This window comes from Eriocheir sinensis, chromosome 31 (assembly GCF_024679095.1).
Source record: "Eriocheir sinensis breed Jianghai 21 chromosome 31, ASM2467909v1, whole genome shotgun sequence".
NCBI lineage: Eukaryota > Metazoa > Arthropoda > Malacostraca > Decapoda > Varunidae > Eriocheir > Eriocheir sinensis.
This window is the reverse complement of record NC_066539.1, coordinates 16340873-16368682: the sequence shown is the minus strand read 5'-3', so window position 1 is coordinate 16368682 and position 27810 is coordinate 16340873. Positions and strand designations below refer to the sequence as shown.

The 27810-nt window shown below is 43.3% G+C and overlaps 1 protein-coding gene across 1 annotated transcript in view; it reads left to right on the top strand.

The window, feature by feature from the left end:
- The window catches only part of LOC127005976 (nephrin-like), a 154182-nt gene that overhangs the window by 91999 nt on the left and 34373 nt on the right, over nucleotides 1–27810 (top strand). The window contains exons 5-6 of the mRNA XM_050875453.1: nucleotides 17363–17517; nucleotides 18252–18396. Of these exons, the coding sequence (XP_050731410.1) occupies nucleotides 17363–17517; nucleotides 18252–18396 (300 nt within the window). The remainder of the gene's footprint in view (nucleotides 1–17362; nucleotides 17518–18251; nucleotides 18397–27810) is intronic.

Sequence of the window (27810 nt, the reverse complement as noted above, 5' to 3'; positions counted from 1 at the left end):
AAAAGTCGAGTCGCTTTCCTTACAAGAAAAACGAATGTGACGCTTCACAAAGTAGAACGGAATAAAATCCTCAAGTGTCGTATCTTCAAATATATAATAAAAACTAAACGTCTTTTCCGTTGTTGTCACGACCGGAGAGGCAATAGTGTGTCTTTCTGAGTGGAGAGGATAAAAAAAACTTCGGAATCATATCAATCCAGCAACAACAGCAAAAACAAACAAAAAAGAAACTGAAAGGATACATAAAAAAAAAGCTAAATATATATCATACTCACAGAAAAGAAACATAAAAGATAAAAAACGCAGAAGCGGGAATGTAGAAAAAAACAAGTGGGCGTAAAATACAAAAGGAAATAAAGAAAATAGAAAAAGAAGATACGTAATAAAAATCAAAGTATATCTGCAATCATACTCACCGAAAAGCAACATCAACATTAAAAACAAATCGCAAAGAAGGAAAGTATTAAAAGAAAAAAAGTATGCTGGCGTAAAGAGATAGCAAAAAAAAAACGAAGAAAAGTAGAAAAGAATAATAAAAAAAAAAGCTGGCGTAAACAGATCGCGGGCGGGTCGTTCCTCAGCGTCACACCGGCGGCGGCGATGAAGAAGAAGAGGAGGAGGAGGAGGAGGAGAGGTAAGCGAGGATAGTGACTCCCTCCATGGCAGAATGATGGATGGGTGTTATAGAGGAAATTAGGCCAGGCCCTTCACCTTTTCCCTCCCTCCCTTCCCTTCCCCCTCCATCCGACCATTCCCTCCCTCCCGCCTTCTTCCCTCCCTCCCTTCCTTCCTTCCTTCCTTGATTCTAACCTTCAGTCCATCAACTTACCGCTGACACCCCACTTCAGTTTATATATTAATCCCCGTCTCTCTCTCTCTCTCTCTCTCTCTCTCTCTCTCTCTCTCTCTCTCTCTCTCTCTCTCTCTCTCTCTCTCTCTCTCTCTCTCTCTCTCTCTCTCTCTCTCTCTCTCTTTTCCTTTCTTTTTCTACCCTCCTTCTCTTTCTTTTTCCCTTTCTCTCTTTCTCTTTCCCTATCTCTCTCTTTTTCTTTCCCTCTCTCTCTTTCTCTTTCCTTATCAATCTTTCAATTTCCCTCTCTCTCTTTTTCTTTCCCTCTCTCTCTTTCTCCTTCCCTATCTCTCTTTCTCTTTCCCTATCTCTCTTTCTCTTTCCCTATCTCTCTTTCTTTTTCCCTTTCTCTCTTTCTTTTCCCCTATCTCTCTTTCTCTTTCCCTCTCTCTTTCTCTTTCCCTCTCTCTTTCTCTTTCCCTCTCTCTTTCTATTTCCCTCTCTCTTTCTCTTTCCCTCTCTCTTTCTATTTCCCTATCTCTCTTTCTCTTTCCCTATCTCTCTTTCTCTTTCCCTCTCTCTTTCTCTTTCCCTCTCTCTTTCTATTTCCCTATCTCTTTTTCTATTTCCCTATCTCTCTCTTTCTCTTTCCCTCTCTCTTTCTATTTCCCTCTCTCTTTTTCTATTTCCCTATCTCTCTTTCTCTTTCCCTATCTCTCTTTCTCTTTCCCTATCTCTCTTTCCCTTTCCCTAATTATCTCTTTCCCTATCTCTCTCTTTCTCTTTCCCTCTCTCTTTCTATTTCCCTCTCTCTTTTTCTTTTTCCTTATCTCTCTTTATCTTTCCCTATCTCTCTTTCTCTTTCCCTATCTCTCTTTCCTTTTCCCTATTTATCTCTTTCCCTATCTCTCTCTTTCTCTTTCCCTCTCTCTTTCTATTTCCCTATCTCTCTTTCTATTTCCCTATCTCTTTTTTTCTATTTCCCTATCTCTCTCTTTCTCTTTCCCTCTCTCTTTCTATTTCCCTATCTCTCTTTCTATTTCCCTATCTCTCTTTCTATTTCCCTATCTCTTTTTCTACCCTTTATCCATCTATTTCTACCCATCTAACCATCTATCACTCTATCTTTTTTCCACCTTTTCATCAATCCCTCTTTCAGACGATCGATCTCTCTTCCTATCCATCTATCTATCTATCTATCTCTGCTATTCTTGTCACACCTACGTTACTCTTTCTTCACCGACCTCTCCCTCTCTCGCTCCTCGATCCTTCTCTTCTTCTTTCTCCCGCCACCAGCGCTACCACCCTCTCATCCCTCCTCTCCCAGCCACTCTGCCTTTCATCCTTTCTGCTCCATTAGCAATTTTTATCGTGGCATCATCGGTGAAGGGAAGACCAGGAGCGCGTGATTCTGAGGACTGATAAGTGGTCCGATGAGTTTTTTTTCGCATTAATTTCATATTCAATCACAGAACTCAGTCTCTCTCTCTCTCTCTCTCTCTCTCTCTCTCTCTCTCTCTCTCTCTCTCTCTCTCTCTCTCTCTCTCTCTCTCTCTCTCTTTTTATTTAAACAGTACTTACAGAAGATTGTGCTAAAGTTGAAGGTTCTCTCTCTCTCTCTCTCTCTCTCTCTCTCTCTCTCTCTCTCTCTCTCTCTCTCTCTCTCTCTCTCTCTCTCTCTCTCTCTCTCTCTCTCTCTCTCTCTCTCTCTCTCTCTCTCTCTCTCTCTCTCTCTCTCTCTCTCTCTCTCTCTCTCTCTCTCTCTCTCTCTCTCTCTGTGTGTGTGTGTGTCGGTCTGTTGCACACGCCAGGCATTCCCTCGTCCCTTTGAGCGCCCCGTTGTAATCTCATTCCTTCAGACATTTATGCTGATTTTCCGGGGGCCTGGAACCTCCTGGGAAAAGCATTTATCTTCTTTGCCTAATTCGCTTTGATAAATATGATTATTCCCGATGTTGTCAATATGCTCCGCGTGCTACACACTTGTCCGTCAGGAGGTTGAGGGAGGGTTTCTTTTTTCTCTCTGCTTAATTTTGCTTGCTTCGTTTTTGTTTTGTTTTCTATTCCATTTCGACGGTTTGGGGAAGTACGGTCTGCTTGAGGTATGCACGCGTGTGGGGTGGGTGGGTGGGTCTGTCTGTGCGTGTGCGTGTGCGTGTGTGTGTGTGTGTGTGTGTGTCATAGCATCAATTTACATATCAGTGTTTATGTATATGTATCTATCTATCTCTAGCTATCTACATATCTTCTGTCTATCTGTTTGAGTATTGCTTTTTTTATCCATCTATCTATCCATCTCTCGCCGTACACATCCAGTAATATTTAAGCACCTTTTACCTACCAATCTAAAGTCTAATCGGCCTTAAAATCTCTTTGATGAGTATGAATATGATTGACTAACGTATTTACTACAGCTCTCTCTCTCTCTCTCTCTCTCTCTCTCTCTCTCTCTCTCTCTCTCTCTCTCTCTCTCTCTCTCTCTCTCTCTCTCTCTCTCTCTCTCTCTCTCTCTCTCTCTCTCTCTCTCTCTCTCTCTCTTCACTTTGGAAGGCGAAAGAGAAGGGTGAAGAGAGATGATGACAAAGAGCGAAGGAGCAGAGAAGGGGAAGAAAAGCGTAAAAATCCGAGTTGGAAGAGGGGGATGAAATTATGCAGCAAGGGAAGGAGGTGGAGGAGGAGGAGGAAGAGGAGGTGGAAGAGGAGGTGGAGGAGGAGGAGAAGGAGGAGGAATTATACGTCTTAGGAGGAGGTTGAGGGGATGAAGGAAGATGAAATGCCGGAGAGAAAGAAGAAAGAGGAGGAAACGGAAGAAGAAAGGAGGGTAAGGGCGCTGCAGAGAGGACTAAGAGAATATACTAAGTGGGAGCCGTCCGTCAGGCATTACTCGCTGAAGGGAAGAATGAAGAGGAATGAGAGAGAGGCCATGGCGCGGAAGGACTAGGGAGAGGAGGAGGAGGAGGAGGAAGAGGAGAGCTTAGAGAAGGAAATAGGAGACGAAAATAAAAAGAAAGATAAATTACTGAAGCTTAAATGTATGAAAAATAGTAACAGAAGCAGTGATACCAACCCCAAACACCATCAATGATATCCCCGTCGTTAATATTTACTGCAGAGAGTGAAAATGAAGAGAAAAGAAGGAGGATAAGGGGACAAAAATGAGGTGGAGAGAAGAAGAGCTAGTGAGGGAAATGATAAACACGATTGCTATTTACTGTAGGGAAGGAAAAAGATAGGAAATGAGAAAGATAGGAGGGAAAAAAATGAGAAAATGAGGAGAGGAAAAGAAACGCAAGTGAGGGAAATGATAAACCCCATTGCTATTTACTGTAGGGAAGGAAAAAGATAGGAAATGAGAAAGATAGGAGGGAAAAAAATGAGAAAATGAGGTGAGGAGAAGAAACGCAAGTGAGGGAAATGATAAACCCCATTGCTGTTTACTGTAGGGAAGGAAAAAGATAGGAAATGAGAAAGATAGGAGGGAAAAAAATGAGAAAATGAGGAGAGGAAAAGAAACGCAAGTGAGGGAAATGATAAACACGATTGCTATTTACTGTAGGGAGGGAAAAGAAAGAAAATGAGAAAGATAGGAGGGAAAAAAATGAGAAAATGAGGAGAGGAAAAGAAACGCAAGTGAGGGAAATCATAGGCACCATTGCTATTTACTGTATTGTGAAGAGATGGAAAAAGAAAGAAGATAGGGAAAAAAATAGATGAAGAGACTTAGTGATAATGAGAGTAATCAAAAACACAATTACAATCCGCATTATGATTATCACTAACTAAGGAGCAGAGTCGGTCAATGGTGTGTGGTGCCTGACTTCTCTAACCCGATCCCCCTCCTCCTCCTCCTCTCCTCCCTTCTTCTGTGTTCCCTGATGACAGCTTGATGCGATGGTTGCCTTGCTTTATGATGATCTCTTATTGTTTCGTTCCTTCCGTGAGCCTCCACCGTTTCGTCTTCATATTTATGTTATTGAACCGAATCCTGGCAGCCTCTGTTTTTTGCAGTGGTGTATATTTTCTCTTTGTTTGCCTCCGTGTTTTCAGAAAAGAAGCGACACTATGATTAAGGCGATTATGCTGGTGGGGGCTGTCGTGGTGGTGGTGGCGGTGGTGGTGGTCGTGGTGGTGGTGGTGGTTGTGGTTGTATTTGGAGCAGTGACGGTGAATGTCGTAAAGGTGGTGGTGGTGGTGGTGGACCTGACTGTGGTGGAGTTTTTGTGATGGTGATGGTGATGTTAGTGACTAATGGTGATAGGGGTGATGGTTGGTCTGTCTGTGTACCTGGTGGTTGGGGTACCAATAGCGGAGATGAGGTTACAAGTACGACCATGATGTTGGTTAGGATTGTACTATAATGGCAGTGGTGGTGGATATTGTTATCGCTATTAGTGAAAGTGGTGATCAGTGACTCGAATGGAAGTTATATTTTTTCGTTCATGTTGGTTAGCCCCAGCTCGTTAGTGGAGCAGGCAAGTGTTTTATAATACCACCATCTTGCTTGGCTAATGTTGACCGCCGGAGCTCCACTTGATATTTAGAGAGTTTCGCCAAAGTCCAGGTTGCTAGGTAGTCATGTGGGTAGTCTTAGGGCACTCGGCGATGACCAAGTATTGACAACTCGTAGCGGCTGGCGGGACTTCAGATTATGTAGTTGAAGGTGATGCTTTAATCAAAATAATGATGGCGGTTATTTTCTATTTGTGTCTGTGGAGATGGTGAAACGAAACGGTGCAGATGATATAAAAATAGGTGATGATAAAGATGATGATGACTAAAAGGTCGATGATGATTTAAGTGCAGCGAGTGCAAGCAATCACATTCATCTCACTCCAGAAACAACAATCAGAGAATCCATTATTATCTTGGCGAGAAGAGATTTAATCACATTTGACATTCTCAGCGCCCTTTTGAATCTCTCTCTCTCTCTCTCTCTCTCTCTCTCTCTCTCTCTCTCTCTCTCTCTCTCTCTCTCTCTCTCTCTCTCTCTCTCTCTCTCTCTCTCTCTCTCTCTCTCTCTCTCTCTCTCTCTCTCTCTCTCTCTCTCTCTCTCTCTCACACACACACACACACACACACACACACACAGACACAAGCTCACACAGACACAAGCTCACACAGACACAAGCTCACACAGACACAAGCTCACACAGACACAAGCTCACACAAACACACAAACACACACAAACAAACAAATACAAACACACATACACTAAACACACACACGTTTACGACCTCATTCCAACACCGCCCGCAATTTAAAACAGTCCACGTGTGTATCTGCGGAAAACAGGTGCACTGAAGAAAGAAAGCAAAAGTAAGGAAAAAAAAATAAAAGGTTCTCCGAAATTCATTCTAGAGGAAGGAAAAAGTAAGTAAAAGCGGTGTGGTGTACGCGACTAAGATTTTCCTTCATCAAATTCCGTTGTAGTTGTTGTTGTTGTTGAGATGAAGCAGAGGAAGAAGAAAGGAAAAGAGGAGGAGAGAGATAGATAAACAAAAGAATTCACTAGTGCGCGTAAAGTGGAAAGGCTAAAGACGAGTAAAACGAACATCCATGAAAAGAGAAATAAAAATAAAAATAAAACAAGAAACAAAAAGGGAAAGAAGTAACAATATGGGGGAGTTAAATAAAATAGAGGCGAGAGAGATTTTAGCGGAAAGAAGAACAGTGCGAAAAACAAAGAGAAAGAAGGAAAAATATTGGTAACGGGTGCAGATGATGATGGGGAGGAAGGTGAAGATGGAGGAGATGGAGGAGGAGGAGGAGGAGGAGGAGGAGGAGGAGGAGGAGGAGGAGGAGGAAGGAAAAAGAGGTGGTTGAGGGATAGGGGGATTCAGTTGATGATGCCGATCAGAGGAAGATGGGGTGGAAGAGTCAGTTTTCCGTGGAGGAGGAGGAGGAGGAGGAGGAGGAGGAAAAGGAGGAGGAGGAGGATAAGGGAGATAAGGAAAAAGACGGAGGCGAAAAATAAAAAGATTGAAGAGAAGGAGGAGGAGGAGGAGGAGGAGGAGGAGGAGGAGGAGGCGGAATAGGAGGAGGAGGCGGAATAGGAGGCGGAATAGGAGGAGAAGAAGGAGGAGGAGGAGGAGGAGGAGGAGGAGGAGGAGGAGGAGGAGGCGGAATAGGAGGAGGAGGAGGAGAAGGAGAAAGAGGAGGAGAAAAAGGAGATAAAGAAAGAATACCAAAAACACCAACTCACCGCCCACAGTCTCAACCACCACCACCGCCACCGCAACCACCATCGCCACCACCACCACCACCACCCTTTTTCCAGCTGTGTGCACTAACGAGATCATAAAGGAAGCAACACTTGGCAGGGGGGGTTAGAAGGTGCCTCTCTCTTTTTCCTTTCCTCTCCTTACGGCCCACACCTTCACCTCAGCCAGTTGTCGAGATTAGTCTACCTGTCTACCTACCTACTTATATGTCTACCTACAAATCTATTCAGTCTACCCTCCACTGCACACTCTACCTAAGTCACTGTTCTCCTCCCCTACCATTACTTGTCCTTAGTTTCTCTAGATCAAATATTCTTCATCAGCTTTGTTTTCACTTGATTTGAGGTGCCATTTTCTCCCTCTCATGATCCGATCTTTATATGGTTTTGTTAATATAGATAGATATGGTGTGGTTCCAGTTGATATTTTCCTTGATTTTCCTTCTCCATTACATTCATCTTCTTTTAACAGTATATATTCTTTTTATTGTTACTATTATTATTTGTTGTGGTACTATTACAATTTCTTCTTCTTCTTCTTCTTCTTCTTCTTCTTCTTCTTCTCCTTCTTCTTCTTTTTCTTCTCCAAATTCTTCTTCTTCTTCATCTTCTTCCTCTTCTTCTTGTCATTCCTATTTTCTTATGTCTTGTCTACCGCTTCCTTCGTTCATCCTCCCTTTCTCTTTGATTTCCTGTCCGGAAGTTTGTGTGTCGATATGACCAGATGTATACAATCTCTCTCTCTCTCTCTCTCTCTCTCTCTCTCTCTCTCTCTCTCTCTCTCTCTCTCTCTCTCTCTCTCTCTCTCTCTCTCTCTCTCTCTCTCTCTCTCTCTCTCTCTCTCTCTCTCTCTCTATCTCTCTCTCTCTCTTCTCTCTCTCTCTCTCTCTCTCTCTCCGGCTACCTACCTTCTCTCCACTCTCTCTCTCTCTCTCTCTCTCTCTCTCTCTCTCTCTCTCTCTCTCTCTCTCTCTCCGGCTACCTACCTATCTATCTATCTATCTCTATCTTCCTTGGAGTCTCGGGAACTTTCCTGCGCTCATCGATCACTCAGACGAGGTGCGATCACAGAAGGAACTCAGAATGCATCTACGACCCTTTGTTGGCACACTGCTCTCTCTCTCTCTCTCTCTCTCTCTCTCTCTCTCTCTCTCTCTCTCTCTCTCTCTCTCTTCTTTCTCTTTGCTTTTCTTTGCTTTTATTCTTGCCAACTCTCTTCCTCCTCCTCCCCCCTCCCCTCCAGCGGCACATATTGAATAACGAATGAGATAGAGAGAGCGAGTATGAAAGGCCATCATTTTCAAGTGAATGCAGATCCAACTTTTATTTGTTGATAAAGCTTGGGGAAATCACCTCATATACTTCCTTCTCCCCCCTCATTCGTGGAGCGTCTGCCAGGGGTCGCGTGCCCTGCGGCGCCTCCCATCACAAGGGACGAGGGCGCTTCCTTTACCCCCTCCTTTCCACCCTCCCGCCACCCTCCACAGCGCCCTCGTGTTCCCTGATTTCACCCTTCCCTCCACCCGCTCCCTCCACCCGCTCCCTCCATCCGCTCCCTCCACCCGCTCTCTCCCCGATGTTTACGAAAGCAATGTCTGAGGTATGAAACATCGCAACCAGCTATATATATTTTTTTACCTTTCTCGTCTTGAGCATAAAGGGAAAGACTGGAACGGCTAACGAAGATGAAAAATGTGCCGTAATCTATTCCTTTGCGGCCGTCGCTGCGCAATAACCGGGATGGGAAGTGAGGAACGAGAAGAGGAAGCAAAAGAGAAATGGAAGAAGGAAGAGACCTCGCACGCGTCTTGGGTTGGTATTCTTAGACGTTTCCGCCCCTCACATCAACTATTTCCAAAGGCCAAAAAGGAGATCAATCGGGTCCTCATGAGTGTCCTTTTAGCTTCATGGTACAGAAGAAGGGTCAAACTATCACCAGGATCATCAAACTACCCCTAGAAAAGCCCAAAACTCCTACGAAAGCCTTGTCATAGAGGGGATCTTAGCGCCTTTAGTCTCGCGCACCCAACCTCCTCCTTCGACCCCCCTCCATCCTCCACACAAGTCGGCCGTTCGTCGGGTCATGCATCCCCGTGAACTCCCGTTAGCAATTCATTAGCAATTTACGGGGCGGCAAACGGGAGCTGCGGGAGACAGAGCAGCGGCGGCCGGTTAGCGTGAAGTGTGGCCATATGGCACCAACGGACTCTGACCTATAATTCACGACTGGCTGACCAGCACCACACGACCATCGGGACAGCCTGCAGGCGTAACACAGTGCATGAGTAACAGCACCTGATGGGAGTAAGCTAGGCGAGCAGAGGCTGGACGTGAGGGAGAGGGCAGAGGAAAATGAACAACTGACAGGGAATGAATATTACGCCCGCCCAGTCTGAATAATATCACGGTGGCCTCGTATGCCGCGGAAACTTTGGGTGATGTGGAGCCCCGTGAACTTTGCCTCGAGGCCTCGGAGCTCGGAGCGAGTGTTGATGCGGGAAACTTTGTTGTTTACTCAATGAAGGAATTATAACTCCATCAAGGCGTTGCCAGCAAGTGATGGAGGGAGAAAGAAGAAGGGAAAATATATATGCTGTCGTGAAAGTTACCTGGAAAATATAAAAGAAATGCTGAATCATAGTCATTGCCAGTTCAATTAAATCACAAAACTTCACTGGGCAATAATGTTAACCGGATTGCTTGTAGAATTAATACAGAAAAGAAACCATGACGCAAAAATGTGATAAATAAAACATGTAATCAATTCATCTTTGGAAAACATGCACTAGAATCAATATAGGGGATTACAAGAAAATATCCCTTCTTTACATAAACCGTGAGGGACAGATTTCCCTTAACAATGCTCGTACAAATTACTTTATATCAACACTGCAATACGACCAGGCCAATACACATTATAGCGTATTGAAAAGCTAAGTCACTCAATGTCTGCTTGTATGTAAGTTTTCTTGTCTTAATACTCCAGGTTTTTCTCCTCCTTTCCTCTCTACTCTCTACTCTCTCTCTCTCTCTCTCTCTCTCTCTCTCTCTCTCTCTCTCTCTCTCTCAGTAGCGGTAACAAAAGGGAACAACAGAGCAAAAAGAGTGAAATTTTGCATTGTTCTAACATTGTTCTTCATTATTGAGTGCGTGTGCCTGTGTGTGTGTGTGTGTGTGTGTGTGTGTGTGTGTGTGTGTGTGTGTGTGTACAAAATTTATCTGGTCCAGGGGCGTATATCAAGCGTCTCTACGAGCACACGGGAGCACTTAGCCCCACTATCAGCGGTCATAACGTGAGAGTGGAGAGAGGGGACGGCCGGGGCGGGCGGGGCGAGGGGCGAGGGAAAGAACAGACGGCTGCGTGGCGAGCCTCATCAAAACCACCACGAACTCCAACTAAAACAATAACATAAAAAACGAGACCAACCAAAATAAACATAAATTATGGCATAAATACAAAAGACTTCAATGGCGTAAAAAAAACAGTACATAATGGTAGCAATACATTGAATAATAATCAAAGGATCGAAGCCAAGGAAGTAGTGGCGCATGGAGGGCGGATTCAGGTGAACACAATACCTAAGTGGAGAGTAAGGAAGAGGAGGAGGAGGAGAAGGAGGCAGAAGAAGATGAAGTAAGAACAAGTAGCAGACGGCCTGTTGGTTTGTGACAAGAAAATCAGCTGCCATGGCTTTGATATACATGCTCACCCTTGCTCCAGCGAAATGTAGGACGAGAAAGTTAAACCCTTTATATATTCGAAAAGTATGTGTGCATCTATACAACACAGGAAAGGAGGCGATTCCATTTGCTAAAAATTTTCCAGCATACACACCATTCAAACTTCCTAAAAGGCTTCAGTAATTATCAGTAATTTGCTTGTGCGGTGATTGTTGAAGCTATCAGTGGAAACTAGTAAAGGCTTTTGACACTATTACGTGCGCGTGTGTACTCCTCTGATGGAATCATCAAAATAATATAAATGTTTCACAATCTACACTTAAAAGTATTTTTGATGAAGCTATCGTTTATAAACTCACTATTTCTGGGAAAAAGTTGACTCCAGCGACCCGCTACATCACTTCTGTTTAATTGACAAACACGTGCACGTGCCAGCGCTGAGTTGAAAGAACGTTCGGTGATCGCCGTCATAAAATTTTCACCGTACTTAAAAATTCGTGTCACGTGTCCTCGTGGCGATCTTTTTCTTCTGAGTTACCGAGCACCTCCAGTGTCCCTCGTAAGGCTTGGTCCTCAGTGAAGGGATTACTGGAACACCACACGCTTCTACTCCTTTATAAATTCATATTATTGTTATTGATGGAATACAACACTGGACATTCGAGGTGGAATATTAATTTTAATTAGCGATCGCCAGTAGTGATCGATATACGAAGAAATGAAATACGAATAGTGACCAACATACATTGCAATAAAATCAATTACCGATAATCAATTACCACTTCCTGGAAACATAATTATCCGGAACAAACAAAAGGAGCAGGTTGACATTCCCTCATAAATCTTTTTTTTTTTTTACCTGTGAGTACAGCCAAGCGCTGGAGGCAGCGACATTGTAAATACCAAAGTCACTTACACCAAGTCAAGTCACTCTGCCTTCAAAACTGCGACCAGTACGCGCAGGGGCGGTTTGGGGCGGAGCAGCGGGATGACGTCACTTGATACCAAATACCCGCCAGTTCACGGGTGACTAAAGTTGCGGCCGGGTGTGCACTTAGGATGTGCATCCTCGCCTTCTTTCACCGCGCATTCAGGCAAGCCACTGACGAAAAAATATGCCTTTTTATTGTGCTATGTGTGACTGTAAATCCAATGCCAACAAACGGCGGTTTGGGGTGTGAGGGGAGAAGGGGAGGGGGGGGGGGGGAGGGGCACCTTGTTGAAGTTATTGATTTAAATTAGTCCGCCTTTCTTCGTTTTCTCTAAACCCCAGTTTCTACATTCTCTAGTTTGGCACCACGCAGCGTCACGCATAAGCCACGCCTCTGCCGTGTCTTCTCCCACAAAGCTGCGGATGACTTGATATAAGTGACTTTGGTAAATACTTTTGCATCCATTGTTCACCGTGACTCTCTTTGTGTACTACCGACATCTGCGCGCACTGGAGGCTGTCGGGGACTAGATATATGCTGTTATATATCTCGCTGTGAAGCTTTGCAGCCTTTGTGGGGAAGGATCTGCCTCCAAGAGTGATGCCATTCAATAACCTTTAAACGAGCAGAGATGCGTCCGATTTCAAGCTAATTTATGTAACTGCGAGAAAAATTACTTCCCATACTGTTTGGAATGGATAGCATGTTACCTTTTTAGAGTCTGAATAACCCATCCATATACACGAGGAATGATGATGATGATGACAATGATGATAAGGAGGACGAAGAAGAGGAAGAGGAAACATGGGAGTGGCTTGCAGGAAAGGATTAAAGCACTTGTGTATCTACTCTTGGGAACGTTCAGTTCACTCCCGATGCAGCAAAGTGGCGATCAATGCGTTTCTTGAAGGAGTTGATGGTCTCTGCGCTAACCACTTCTGCAGGAAGGAGGAGGAGGAGGAGGAGGAGGAGGAGGAGGAGGAGGAGGAGGAGGAGGAGACTTCTAACCAAAAAAAAAAAAAAGGAAGAAAAATATGTAGCGTATTAAAAACAACACGAACAAAATGTAGCAGAAAAAATGACGAAAAGTTGGTGCGAAAGAAAAAAATACATAGTGCGTAACAAAAAATAAACTAAAATTGTTACGAAAAAAAAAAGGCGAAACACGAATAGCGACAAGGATACTAAACAAAGACACACTGAAATTAAAATACCAGGAACTGAAAGAAAGCAAAAACAAAAAAGGCAAAAAAAAAGAAAAAAAAAAAGAAAAAGAAGGGAGAAAGAGAAAAGAGAGGGAGGAGGAGAAAAAGCAGAAAGAGGAGAAAAGGCAAAGACGAAAGAAAAAAAATGAAGAGGCGGAGGAAGAGAAAGAGGAGGAAGAAGAGGAGGAAAAGCAGAAAGAGGGGAAAAGGCAAAGGCGAAAGAATAAAAAAGAGGAGATGGAGGAGGAGGAAGAGGAAGAGGAGGAGGAGGAAAATCAGAAAGAGGAGAAAAGGCAAAGGCAAAAGAAAAAAAAGAGGAGATGGAGGAGGAGGGAGAGGAAGAGGAGAAGGAGGAAAACCAGAACGAGGAGAAAAGAAAGAAGCGGATTAGGGCCAGTGATAAAATAGATGGCCGGAGGGAATGGTTGTGGCGGCGAGGGAGGGAGGAGGAAACAAGCGACAGACGGGGGAAGAAAGAGACAGACCCATGGAAGAGACTCGTCCGGTTAAGTGTCTTTCCGAAGTCTCTGCTGCTCACCCACGGTTAAAACAACGACCGCGACTTTAAGATGCACCCAGATCCCTTACCTCTCTCCTCTCCTTTCCTTTTTCCTTCTTCCCTAATACCCAGACCCCTTACCTCTCCCCTTTCCTTCCTTTTCCTTCTTTTCTGCACTGTCCCCAACCACCCAGATCCCTTACCTCTCCCCTTTCCTTCCTTTTCCTTCTTTTCTGCACTGTTCCCAACCACCCAGATCCCTTACCTCTCCCCTTTCCTTCCTTTTCCTTCTTTTCTGAACTGTCCCCAACCACCCAGATCCCTCACCTCTCCCCTTTCCTTCCTTTTCCTTCTTTTCTGCACTGTCCCCTACCACCCAGATCCCTTACTTCTCTTATCTCCTTCCTTTTTCCTTCTTTCCTTTATTGTTCCCTACCACCCAGATCCCTTACCTCTCTTCTTTCCCTCCTTTTCCTTCCTTCCTTCACTACCCCCGACCAATCTCTCCAGTTTTCCACTTTCCCTACCCTCAATTCCTTACTTCTTTCCTTCCTCTTTCTTCTTCCCTCTCCTGGTTTTTTTTTGTTTTTGCTTTCTCACCTTGTCTCTTTCCTTCTTTCCTCCACTATCCCCTTACCACCGTCTCCTCCTTTCCTCTTTCCCACCTTTTCTTCCTCTATGTGTTTTTATTTTCCCTGTTTCCAGATTCCTTACCTCGCTTCTGTCCTCCTTTTTCCTTCTATCCTCAACTATTTCCTTAAACTCCTCCACTTTTCCTTTTTCCTACCTTGTGTTTCTCTTCCTCTAAGTGGGCTCTTTCTTCCTCCCCCTCTCCCTCCTTCTCCCATTAGTCGCCTTCGTCCTTCTTCTCTCAGTTTCTTGTCTCCCTTTCCCTTCCTCCTCTTCTCTCTCCCTTCAGCTCAGCGCCACAATCCATTCGTGTCTCTTAGCAATGGTTTGGTCGTTACCGCCTCGTCCACGACTGTCTCTTTTGCTCTCGCCTTCTTCCTTCCTTTTTGACCTCCTCCCCCCCCACCCCCTTCTCTCTTGCTCTCGCTCTCGCTCTCTCTCTTTCTCTCTCTCACAAAAAATATCTATATACATCTATAATTATCTTTCATGCAACTTCTCCCCTGTCGTTTTTCCCTCTGCTTCTTAATTCAAACGGTCTGCAAACACTCTCAGGTCCCTTCCCTTACTAATTAACTTTTTTTGTACCAGCAGTCACTTTTCCCACAAGCAAATGGTGATGGTGATGGTGACTAATGCAAATCAGTCAGCCACCGCCACACTTCTTGTCCGCTTGCCGCTCATTCTAGCTTATGTACACAGACTCACTTGGCTCTGGGTTAAAAGACCATCCATTATGATAAACTGCACTTCGTCTGTTCTTTCATTTTGTTATCACATGTGAGTTCGTTAGATCAATGACATACGCAGGTCATAAAAAAAGGCATGCTAAAAATAATAACGGGAAAGAAGGAAAAGAGGAAAGGTTTCAAATGGCGCACAGGAGGTTGGGTTGCCTTATTATCTGAGCTGGATGACATGTGATGGGGGAAAAAGAATGGAAGATGGGAGTGGTGTCTGCGGCCATGTGGATCAACAGGGAGAGGGGGAACGGCTGTGTACTCACCTTGCCTGTTGTTGCTGCTGCTGTTATTTCGTTGTGGTTTCATCTTCATCTTTTGCTTCTGAGGAATTGTGGTATTACTGGAGGACTCTTTTGAGACGATACACTGAAAGAAGAAAAACATATTATTAATTTAGTATCATTGAATCGTTGTCTCATTGCTTATAATGTTAGTAATGCTTTCGTTACAAGCTATTTTACTTATCATGGTAAAACTTTGATTTAAAAACACATTTTCATTCTTTTTGCTTTCTGCCTTCTCCTCCTCCTCCTCTTCATCCTCATCCTCATCATCCATTTTACTTGAGGGCATAGCGACGCACTACGGAAATTATGCCACCCTTGAGGGCTAGGCCGTATTTAGAATGCCTAAAGTGGCTCAGCCTCTTTACCTTGGAAAAGAGACGAGTATATATAATTCGAGTCTTCAAGGAAGTGAAAAATTTAAGTCATGTTAATCACTCCGAATATGTTTCAATATCAAAATAACTCACGAATTAGAAATACTGGCTAACCAATTAAAGCAAGCAGATATAGCACAGACATCTGCAAGTAGTTAGTCCTGTAGTTAGTTAAAAAACGACCAACTTAATAAAAATGCATTGACCGTAATTTTGCTGCGGCAGGAATGAACTGAACACACATACATAAGTTATTTATTATACTCTGCTTGTGACTTGAAGAGACTGACGAGCGGATCAAACCACTCAAGTAGGTAAACTCTTCCAGCCAAGAGACTTTCCGCTGCCTGCTTAACTGAGTGCCTTTCCTTCTCCTCCATTTTCCTTCTCCTACTTTTCACCTTCGACTATTACCCAACAGAAGGCCGAAGACTCCCGCTCTCTCAGGTGAGGAGGAGCTGCAGGTTCACAGACGGCGCGACGCTGGCGGAGGGTAATAGAGAAAAAGATTTACTGCCACTTAGTCCGCGTTTAATTTCCTGATGCCGCCTCCTTGTTTAGTGTAATTGTGTGTGTGTGTGTGTGTGTGTGTGTGTGTGTGTGTGTGTGTGTGTGTGTGTGTGTGTGTGTGTGTGTGTGTGTTTGTGTGTCATTCACCATGGTCCAATCACGTGCTGGACCTGTGATCGTATGCCGGTAACCTCTTCGCTTTGAGCCGGGAGTGTCACATTCACGGATCATTAGGTACGGCCGGGACCTCACATCATATACCAACACGACCGGGAAGCGTTACACAACACCCGCCTGACACGATACCTAGCCATTGCTGGGTGGACAGGAGGCACGGGAATCGAACCTGGGAATGGACCCGATGACCTCTGAGTGGAGTAGAGCGTGCTAACTACTGCCCTATGGAGCTGTGTGTGTGTGTGTGTGTGTGTGTGTGTGTGTGTGTGTGTTCCCCTTCATGTTTATCTTCTTCCTACACAGGTAAAAGCCTTCACAAACATGCCATTGCACATTTTACCGCTTTCGGGTTTACTCGAGCCTGTGTATGTGAAAAGTGTGTTTGTCTTTCCAGTCTCGAAACTTAACTTGCTGCCCTGCTAGGGTCTGGGCAAAATGGAAATGTACGATCATTAAAAAAAAATATCTATAAAAATATAGGAATAATACATTGGAATATGCAAATGAACGAAACTAAACAGACTTACGGATACATAAATATTAGGGTTAAGTCCTACGGATTGAAAAAAAAAATATCAACGTCCTCCTGGGTAATGATTAAATGTTTTGGAGTGCGTGAACAGATAAAAGCATACGACGTTACATCATTTCTACTTCGCACGTTCAAGTGGTGTCGCATTGTCTATTGTTTTGGTGCCACACTGCGTCCTCTGCTGAGACAAAGAGATCATCGAACATTCATCGATGGCGTTATCAAGCTTCATTAAAATTCGAACAAAGTCTCTCTCTTTCTTGTTTATGCATTCCTTCACAGAAATATCTTCTAGCCAGAGCGACATCTCATCGTTAAATCAAACATAAACCGTTACGTGTATTATTCCCATTAAAATTTCAGCCACTTTCGAGGATTTACTTGTACACTGCATTCCGTCTCCTCTTCACCAGTAAAATAGAGTAGCACCACAATCAGCCAGCCAGTCAGTAGTTCACCCCCCACCCAATCCCTTGCACCGGTAACACATACGTAGTCTAGTAAAGCAAGTCGGTTATATCCCCAACCAAATACAAAACACTACGAAAATTCCTTGTATAGTGTTTGGCGTTGATATAAAAGGAAGGAAACTTTAGACAACCACACAGGAAATCTCTTTAGTCTCTGGTATGGAGTAGAAATAACGGATCATTGAGGAGAATATAGTTTGGTTTGGGCGCTCGCAAATAACTCTGTGGTGGAGTGTCGAACTGGGCCTCTACAACCACGGCCAGTCAACCAAGCAATCAATGAGTCAAGTATGTTTTTCTCCCACCCACAGTCCAGCCCAAGAACGTGACCATACTGAGCGGCAGCGGGAGCCTGAGCGCCGGGACGGAGTACGAGCTGGTGTGCCAGTCATGGGGCTCGCGGCCGTCAGCCATCATCAGCTGGTGGAAGGGCGGCACCACGGCTCTCAAGGACGCCCTCATGACGGTGAGTATGTGTTGGAGATTAAGGTGGTGAGATCATGCATGGGGGGAACAGTAATCGGGACTCTTCATGTAGCGGAGGTGTTATAAAAGCGACTGGAATTTGGGTTGATTCAAGAGAAGTAAGAGGAACTGATTGCAAAGAGTGAAAATGGAAGTATTGATTCTATACGTGGTAAGTGTTTTCTAGGGCGATGTCAGATTTTGTGTAAGTCATTTATGTGGGAAGAATAAAATGAGCAAAAATATGGGTAAAGAGAAAATCAATAGTTTCCTGTATTTGTAGGTTTGTTCATCATCATTCATCACTGTATAAACACTGACTGCGCTTTCGTTCTTCATTTTGTTCGTCAGTTCGCAGGCCATTTATCGATGATCAGATTCGTCTTTGCACACACACACACACACACACACACACACACACACACACACACACACACACACACACACACAGACGAACATCGACACACACAAGCACACAAACATAAAAAACAGATGATGATAAGTATAGTCAGGCAAACAAACAAATACAAACATGAATAAAAAGTATAAAAACACAAACAAATAAACACTGAATTTTGAAAACAATAACCCGAATAAACGCTTTCAAAACAAAACAACAATTAAAACTTCCTTCTTACTCATTCCCTCTATCATCGCTCACACACTCCCACACTCCGAGCCTTTCCCGTGACCTGTGCTGACCTATGTTCTTGCTACCTCCCCTCCCCCTCGCAGACCTCCCCGGACAGCAACGTGACCACTTCGATCCTCAAGTACCGCGCGGAGATGACCGACAGCGGGAAGTACCTCACCTGCCGGGCTATCAACCAGCACATCCCGCAATCTGCCCGCGAAGACGGACTGAGGCTTAACGTGCATTGTAAGTGTTTCCTTTTACCTTTCTCTTGTGTGTGTGTCTGTCTGTGTGGGCGCGTGTTCACTGCTGGCCCATTGAGTATGTTGACCCTAGAGTTTATCATCGACTTCCAGTGTCCACTATTCTCCACCTTCAGGTATGAAAAGCCTGTGAATTATTGAGCGTCCATAACAATATATCACGTCGACGAGCAAACAAGTAACACCCGAAAAAATACCCCATGAAAAAACAAAATAAATAACCATAATATTCATAACCATTCAGTGCCGAGTGAGAGAAGGGGACGATTAGACGACAAAAGCATTCCAAGGTGCAAAGGAAAAGTAACGTAATGGCACGTCCTCTAATCTTCCCATTCTTTGTTATTTACTGTCATTCTTTCCACCACCATCGCACGGGGCAACGGCGAAACAGATAATTGATAATGTTCTCCCGCCTGATTCTCCTATAAGTGTTTTTCCTATAAGTGTTTCCTATAAGTGTTTTTCCGTCTGATTCTCCTATAAGTGTTTTTGCTCATCCTGCCACTGCTAATACATGGCAACCATTCGAATCATAAAAAGACAAAACGCTTTTCAAAGACAGTCTATGCTTTTTCTTCCATTTTATTTGGGTGAGTAGTCTAAATTTGTTTGTCATAGTTTTTTTTTTTTTTTTTTTTTTTTTTTACAGCACAGAGAGCAACTCGAGGGCAACAAAAAGAGGATGTAAAAAAAAACGCTGCTCTCATACTCTCATTACTCTCAAACATGTCACAGGAAATATAGAAGAAAAAGCTAAGTAATTCTCGGATGCGTCTGTTTTTAGCCAACTCAAACTTTAAGGTCAACTCAGTGGTGGTTGGTGGATTTTTTCTCTCTCTCCCACGGACCGAAGACAAGGCCATGAATGATTAAAATTATCCATGAATATTAAAGACACACACTAATATCGGCGGCTTCGAGGGTTCGTTCCAGCTCCGCCGCATCCTCTTCCCTCCAAGACGCCACACATTCCTTCATATTCCTTTCATTAAACAAGAGAAAATTGATTGTGAAATTATTTTGTCACATTAACTTTTATCGGTCTCTTTTTAGGCCAACACCTTCGCTTTCCAGTGTAAGGAAAGCATAAAAAAACACAATTATTTTTCTTCAATGTCCTCGATAATCTTTCTTTCCTTCTTTTCCTCCCTCCATGTTTACCTTCTTTCTGCTTCCTCTTTCTCACTATTGTCATATTGTCATATCATCGACCTCCTCTTTTTCCTCCTCTCCCTGTTCCTCTTCATCCACCTCCACTTCCACCTCCACCTCTTCCTCTTTTTCTTTCTCTTTCTTTTTACTTTATTTTCCTCCTCCTCCTCCTCCTCCTCCTCCTACACCGTTAACCTCGACATAGACGAAACCACTAGACAGCTGCTGCTCGTTTTTTATTGCTATTGATAAGAGTACTAAAAATTTGCTTCTTGGGAGCAAACAACTCGAAGGGCAAAGCTCCCCCACACACATAAGTAACATCCAAATTATTCCTTTAATTATGCAAGGCTTACCCAGCTCACACGTTCCCCGAGACCTGACGTCGGTGTGGGTGGCGGGAAGAGGGAATGGAGGACTGCCGATGCTTGCCGAGAGAGAGGAGAGAGAATAGAAAGAAGCTCACAAGAGAAGACAGTGAGAGACGAGGGTGTATAGAGGGCAAGGGGAGGAGGTACGGTAACAAAGCATTGGAAAAAAATATATGATTCCTCTTTCTAAAATTACTAGATATTTTTATTTGAAGAACGCAGGGACAAAAAATACTGGGAAACGAATATCTCGCCTGACAGAAATGGTTTATATATCGTCGCCAGTGGTAGTGGTGGTGGTGGGAGTAGTGGAGGCGGCGTTGGTAGTTGAAAGAGACGGGTGAAGAAAAAAAGGGAAAGGGAAGTAGTAAGTAAAAATATGGTCCGGAAGAGGGATGGCCAGAAAAATAAGAGGAAAAAAAAGTTGGCAAATAAAAATAAAGGAGGGAAGGGAAAAGGGAGGAAGGGAGAGTACGGGGAAGAGACGAGAGAAAAGTAAGAGGGGCAAGGAAAAAACAAGGGAGGGAGAGAAAAGTGAGGATGGAAGGGAATAAGTGAGGAGGGGACGGCAGGGTGGCAAGCAGGAAGCAAAGCAGACAACGAGCGCGCCGCAGCGGGATTAAAATGAAAAACAAAAAATGCGAAGAACATTGTCAAAAAAAAGGAGAAAACACGAACATGCGAATGATACACCGAGAAAAGTGCATCATTCATACGCGTAACACGAGGCTCCGAGCGAGGATCAAGAGCAGGAGGAGGAGAAAAATATAAACGTAGACTAAACTGTTATACCGTTGCATGTAGCGAACACACGCATACACACACACACACACACACACACACACACACACACACACACACACACACACACACACAAAGACTACATCCTTGTTTGTCTCCCCTTCCATGCATTGCTCTACAGGTTTTCATTAGTTTACGTGGAAGGAGGTCACATTAGTCGTACTTAGATGTAATGTTTTCGATATCTTCACCAAAGCCAATAATGCGCACAGACTTCATCCTTGTGAATCTCCCTTTCCATGTATTGTGTCGCAGGTTTTCATTAGTTTATGTGGAAGGCGATCACATCATTCGTATATGAGTGAATTTCGGTATATATCTTCAGCCAAGCCAAGAAACATGCACGCAGACTTTATCCTAGTTTGTCTCTCTTTACATATACCGTTCTGCAGGTTATCTTTGGTTTATGTGGAAGGCGATCACATTACTCGTATATAAGTGTAATTTCCGGATATCTTCACCAAAGCCAAGAAATATGCGCCCAGACTTCATCCTAGTTTGTCTCTCTTTGCAGATGCCATTCTGCAGGTTAGCTTCACTTTATGTGGAAGGCGATCACATCACTCGTATTAAAGTGTAAATTCAGGATATATCTTCACCCAAGCCAATATACATGCACTCATTTGCTTTCTTCCTCCCGTCCCGTGACTTACGCCCTTAGAAACAGAAAACTGATGCAATAAAACGCCTTCCTCTTGAGATTGATTTCGTTCTTTTTTTGCGTAATTCATTTTCGTGGCGGCAGGTGCGGTGCAGGGCTGCCGCAATCTATACCAATCAATCTCTATTGGCAGTTACTACACCGACGTGACTCTCTCAACAAAAACGAAATATTTAGCACATCCCGACACCCCCTCCCTCCCCCTGCAACTCCTCCCGTCCCTCCCTCACTCCCATTCCCCTCGATTCCCGCCGCTCGTTCCCTCCCTCCCTTTCCCCTCTCCTGGTGCGGTATTTTTTTTTTCTCATTTACGTCCCTCGACCCTTCCTTTCATAGGTTTCCTTCCTACCTTTGCTCCTTCTTTCTCCTCCCTTACTTACTGTACTTTATCCCTACGTCCTATATCTCTTCTTCCTTTAATTATTATTTTTTCATGCTTTCTGTCTTTCTTTCCTTTTTATATATTTTTTCTTATTTCTTTTCCTCCGATCACTCAATAACTGGTAATGCAGCTATTCATCGTAATTTCCTTTCGTTTACTTATAAGCAATTTTACTTTTTTCCCGAAAGTAAATATTTTTTTTCGATAATGAAAATTAATAAGGATAATTGTAGTGGTCTTGATAATGATTAGTAAGACGTGAGTGAAGAGGAGGAGGAGGAGGACTCTCTCTCTCTCTCTCGCACACGCGCGCACACGCACCCGCACACACGCACCCGCACGCACACGCACCCGCGCACACACGCACACACGCACACACACACACACACACACACACGCAAACACACACACACACACACACACGGTAAATAATAATAATAATAATAATAATAATAATAATAATAATAATAATAATAATAATAATAATAATAATAATAATAATAATAATAATAATAATAATAATAATAATAATAATAATAATAATAATAATAATAATAATAATAATAATAATAATAATAATAATAATAATAATAATAATAATAATAATAATAATAATAATAATGTAAAATATGGTAATGATAACACCTGCATCTCCCACAATAGCAGCTTATCAGGTACGCAACGAATCCGCCTCAAAATTCGGGGAAGGGCTTGGACACACTAATGAGCTTCATACACCTCTTGATGAGCCTCTTCTGAGATGCTCTAATTCAATTGCTCGCGTGGACTTTGGGGTTGGAATACAAAAAGAGGAACTATGCATCTCGTGCCCGTATTACCCCCCCCCCCTACACACACACCACACACACACACACACACACACACACACACACAGTGACCATCTTAGCTTGACTCTCCTCCCCTCTGTGTGTCTGTCCCTGCACACTCTCCTCAGCTTACGCTCCCATTCCTCACCCGTCCTATTCTTTTTTTTTTTTCGTTCATTGAGACTACTTTCCTTTCCTTTCCTTTCCTTTCCTTTCCTCTCCTTTCCCCTCCACTCTCTAATTATGAACCCGAGATGACACGAAATGCATACCTCTCATTACTGATATTTTACGTGTGTGTATGTGTGTGTGTGTGTGTGTGTGTGTGTGTGTGGGTGGGTGGGTATAAACTTTCCATTTGGAGAAAAAAAGTAATACACAAGAGTTTGATCGTCCTTTGAAGGCCACAAATCCACCTCAGCGCGGCACACGTTTTTAGCGGTACACCTTGCTTCATATTTGCTCATGCCAAGCAAGCGGCGCCGCGGCGAAGTAAACATCACAAAAGCCAGTCCTTGATGAATTATATAAAGCTCGCTATTTGAAAGATATTCATAGCAAGGTTTTTTTTTCATTTTCCGTTTCTTATATTTTTGTTATTGAGGAATCGAGTTATTGTTTTTCTTGCAACATTATCTATTTAACACTCGCGTCATGTTTTCTTTTGTTTATGAGACGTAAATTATTAGCATAGTGCCAATAGCAGGTTTCTGTTCATTACTATTAGTCATATTTGAGCGGATGAATTATGGAAATCCTTTGTTTAAGACCCGTTTTCATTTTGTATGCTGCAACAAGGCCAGACCAATTTTCAATAACAATTTATATTCTATTTTGCATTGTGCCTTTGTATACTTCTAAAAGAAACAATGATCTATCTATTGATATTATATTTCTAGTGAGGCATACTTCTGGTTTGCTTTTTGGATTGACTAGTTTATGACTATGGTTTAGTGTTCATGTATATCTTTAAATGATAATCTAATACAATTTTCATTCATTGCATTTTTTTTTTACCTCCACACAGCGAAATGTTTACTACAAGAGTATTTTCGTCGACGATATTTATTTCTCTTTCATGTTCGTGCCACGCTCTCACGTCTCGGAGCCAGGAGCCTGCAGTTAGTATGAGACGTTTTACGACAGCTGTAATTTCGATTTCAAGTAGTAAATAAATTAAGAGAAAGTGTGTGTGTGTGTGTGTGTGTGTGTGTGTGTGTGTGTGTGTGTGTGTGATTCACAACGGCCTGATCACGTGTTGAACTCATAATCGTAAGCAGGTACCCTCCCGACATGAGCAAGTGCACTTTATCGTCGATGAATACTGTGTGTGTGTGTGTGTGTGTGTGTGTGTGTGTGTGTGTGTGTGTGTGTGTGCGTGCGCGCGCGCGCTCTTATGTCGTTGCAGTTGGCATTTCATTACCAGAGTGAATCTTCATGGCAGCTTTCTCGTGAATCAAAAATAAAAAAATGGGATAAAAAATAATCATGAGCAAAATGTCATACGTACACGAAGTAGTCAACCTTTATAGAACATCGCAGAAAAAGAAAGAAAAAATTTCAGAAGAATGCAGCTGGTTGCTTCTATAATCTGGCATACTGATGGAGATGAACACGGAGGGGCGGGGGAGGGGGCAGGGGGGGGACGGGGGGAAGGGCACCGCAGCACAAAGGCCAGCCAGAAGAGAACAAACAAAGGACGAAGCGAAAAGTGAGTGATCTAAAATTTTAAAGGACATAAGAATTAGTAGGGAGTGAAGGACAACAAGAGTGGCGTGTTGAAAACCCTACCCAAAGAGACAACGAATGGAATAAAGACGATTAATTAACATACGCGAAACTAGGGTGATAGCATTTAAAAAATAGAGGAGTGAAGGATAGGTGCAGTACAATGAACCCAAAGTGAAAACAAGGAGTAGAAGTAAAGAAGAAAAGACATAAAAAAACAAAGCAAGATTATATTTAAAACTGAAAAAGGAAAACAATGAAGAGCTCAGAGATAGGAAAATAAGAGAAATGGAGGAATGTAGAATGGAAGGAAAAGATGTAAATAAATAGGAAAATAAACCAAACAAAAAACATAAAAACAAGAATACTTTTTAAAACTGAGAAAGAAAAAAAAACAATGAAGAACACAAAAATGGGGAAAATATGAGGAATGGAGCAATGCGTAAGTAAAAGTAAAAAAGAAAAGAAAAACAAATCTAAAACAAACACAAGAATATCTCTAAAACTGAAAAAGGAAAAAAATAAGAAAACGAAGATAGAAAAAAATGAGAAAAAAAAAGGAGGAATGTAAAATGCAAAGAATGAAGGGATGAAAAGCCGCAAAGGAGGTGCGCAGTCGATCACAGGAGTGGGCGGGTCACGATGGAGTGTTGCTTAGCCGAGGCGCTCATCCCGTCTGAGTGCGACACGGCAATACCCCCTGCAGCAGTATCATTAGCACGCACCATAACCTCGACGCCCGCCAGCTGGGAGGAAGAAGCAGGAAAACGGAGAACAAACAAAAACCCCAATGACGACAGAACTGCAAAGAAACGCCTGCAGAGAGAGAGAAAGGGCCGTACTTTTAAACATTTCAGTACCCAAGCAAACATTTAACAAGGCTTTCGTGAGAGTTTGCGGCATTTCCATGGGTAGTTTTATATCCCTGGTGGTAGTCTGACCCTTATTCTACACCATGAGCCTAAAATAACCCCAATGACGAGAGAAGAGAGAGAGAAAGGGCCGTACTTTTAAACATTTCGGTACCCAAGCAAACATTTAACAAGGCTTTCGTGAGAGTTTGCGGCATTTCCATGGGTAGTTTTATATCCCTGGTGGTAGTCTGACCCTTATTCTACACCATGAGCCTAAAATAATACTCATTAGAACCCGATTAACCTCCTTTCCGGCCTTTGGAAATAAAATGGTGCAAGAAGAGGAGGGGGTAGCGTCTAAGAATGCCTACCATAGCAAGGGCCACGGAGGTCATCATAATAGTTTCGTAAGGCCAACTGAGTGAAGGGTTTTTGCGGCATGATGGAAATTGGAGGTTGCGAGGAATCTTCAGAGGGCTTGATTAGCTTGTTGAGGAAGGTAACAAGGGAGGTTAAGGGGAGATTTAATGGAGTGGCGCGTGTGTGGAACTGCCGAGTTGAGGACATGAACGCCTTGCCGCCTCGTTCCGTTAGCTGTGCGTGCGCTGGGGAGGGAAGGGGAGAGAGAGAGAGAGAGAGAGAGAGAGAGAGAGAGAGAGAGAGAGAGAGAGAGAGAGAGAGAGAGAGAGAGAGAGAGAGTTGTCTAGACAGTAACACACACACACACACACACACACACACACACACACACATACCCACACACACACACACACGCAAGCACACAGAAGGCGATAAACAAAGCGGTCGATGAGATGATTTAGCGACCCAAGGGAATCGAACGAAACATCAGACAGAGCACACGAAATCATTCACACACACAAATAGGATATATAAAGACCCCAAAGAAGAAGAAGAAGAAGAAGAAGAAGAAGAAGAAAAGAAGGAGAAGAAGAAAATAAAGAAGAAGCAGAAGAAGAACCAGAACATGATATGGAACAAGAGGAAGAAGACGACGACGAAGAAAAAGAAAAAGAAGAAAAACAAAAACAGGTACAAAACCAACAACATCAACATCAAAAACAACAACAAGAAAATGAAGAACAAGAACAAGAACGCGAAATAAAACAAGAGAAAGAAAAAGAAGGAAACCATAAAGAAGAAGAAAAGTAGAATCACCACAACCACCACCAACAACCCCAACAACAAGTACCTACCAAAAAAAACAATAATAAGGGGGACAATTGTGCAAGTGTAAGGGAGGACCCGGACCACCTCGACCCAACACCCACGCGAGCCGGCATGATAAACGGTAATTTGCGAGGCGAGGAACGAGGTGAGTGCCGAATAAAGGAGGTGGTGGTGGTAGTGATTGTAGAGGACGAGGAGGAGGAGGAAGAGGAGGAAGAGGAGGAGGAGGAGGACGAGGAGGAGGAGGAAAACACTAGGGTGAAAACACGCGGGGTGAATTGGATCTGAGATAGGGACTTATGAGAGAGAGAGAGAGAGAGAGAGAGAGAGAGAGAGAGAGAGAGAGAGAGAGAGAGAGAGAGAGAGAGAGAGAGAGAGAGAGAGAGAGAGAGAGAGAGAGAGAGAGAGAGAGAGAGAGAGAGAGAGAGAGAGAGAGAGAGAGAGAGAGAGAGAAGTATAAGCAAACAGACTGACACAGACACACAAGTGGATATACAGAAAGAAATATTGATAGATAAAACAAAAAGACAGATACACACAAATTAGCAGACAAGCAGATAGAGACACACAGAAACAGGCTGACAAGACAAGCACAGGGACAAAGCCAACATAGCAAAGCACGCACAAACAGGAAGGAAAGAGGACAAAAACAAACGTGAACGGAGGTACCCAGAAAGACCGACAAACAGGCCACGGGGCAGACAGAAATACACACACAGTAAGTCAAGTGATTAGCCGAAGACAAAGGGGAAAAAAGGAGGAGGAGGGGAAGGACGGAAAAAAGAAAAAGGCAAGACAAGGTAAAGAAGTCAAAGAAATAAACTCTGAGAAAGAATGAGGGATAAAAGAAAAGAAGAAATACAGAAAGACAAGGAGAAAAAGAAAACATATAAAAAAAGTAAACAGAAAACGAAAGGAAGGAAAGGAAGACGAAGAAAGCAAACAACTAACTAACTATCTACAAATAAAGATAACGAACACATGAAAAAAGAGAAGAAAACGAAAAAAAAAAAAAGAACGCAACCAAATAAAAATAAACCAAAACGAAAAGATGACAAATAAATCCAACAAAAAAAAAAGGATAGGAAAACGCAAGGAAAACACACACAAGAAAGCCGACTAAGCACTAATGAAAGAGTAAATCATTGAAGAACCACAAAATTTCCGGGAAGTCGGCTCGCCCCTCGGCAACGACCTGAGACCGACTCCCGGCAGCGTTGATTAGTTAGTTACCAGCCCGCTGAGGTGATTGAGGTGATTCCTTGCGCGCGGGTCATTTCCAGGTTGTTATTGAATGGCTATGGGAGAGAGAGAGAGAGAGAGAGCAAGGGGGGCGGATAATTGTGGTACGATACTGTTTCCAAGTCAGGAGTTCAGCGTCCCGAAGTTGGCTATATTGCTGCTCTCAGTTCTACGGCGACGCGGTACTC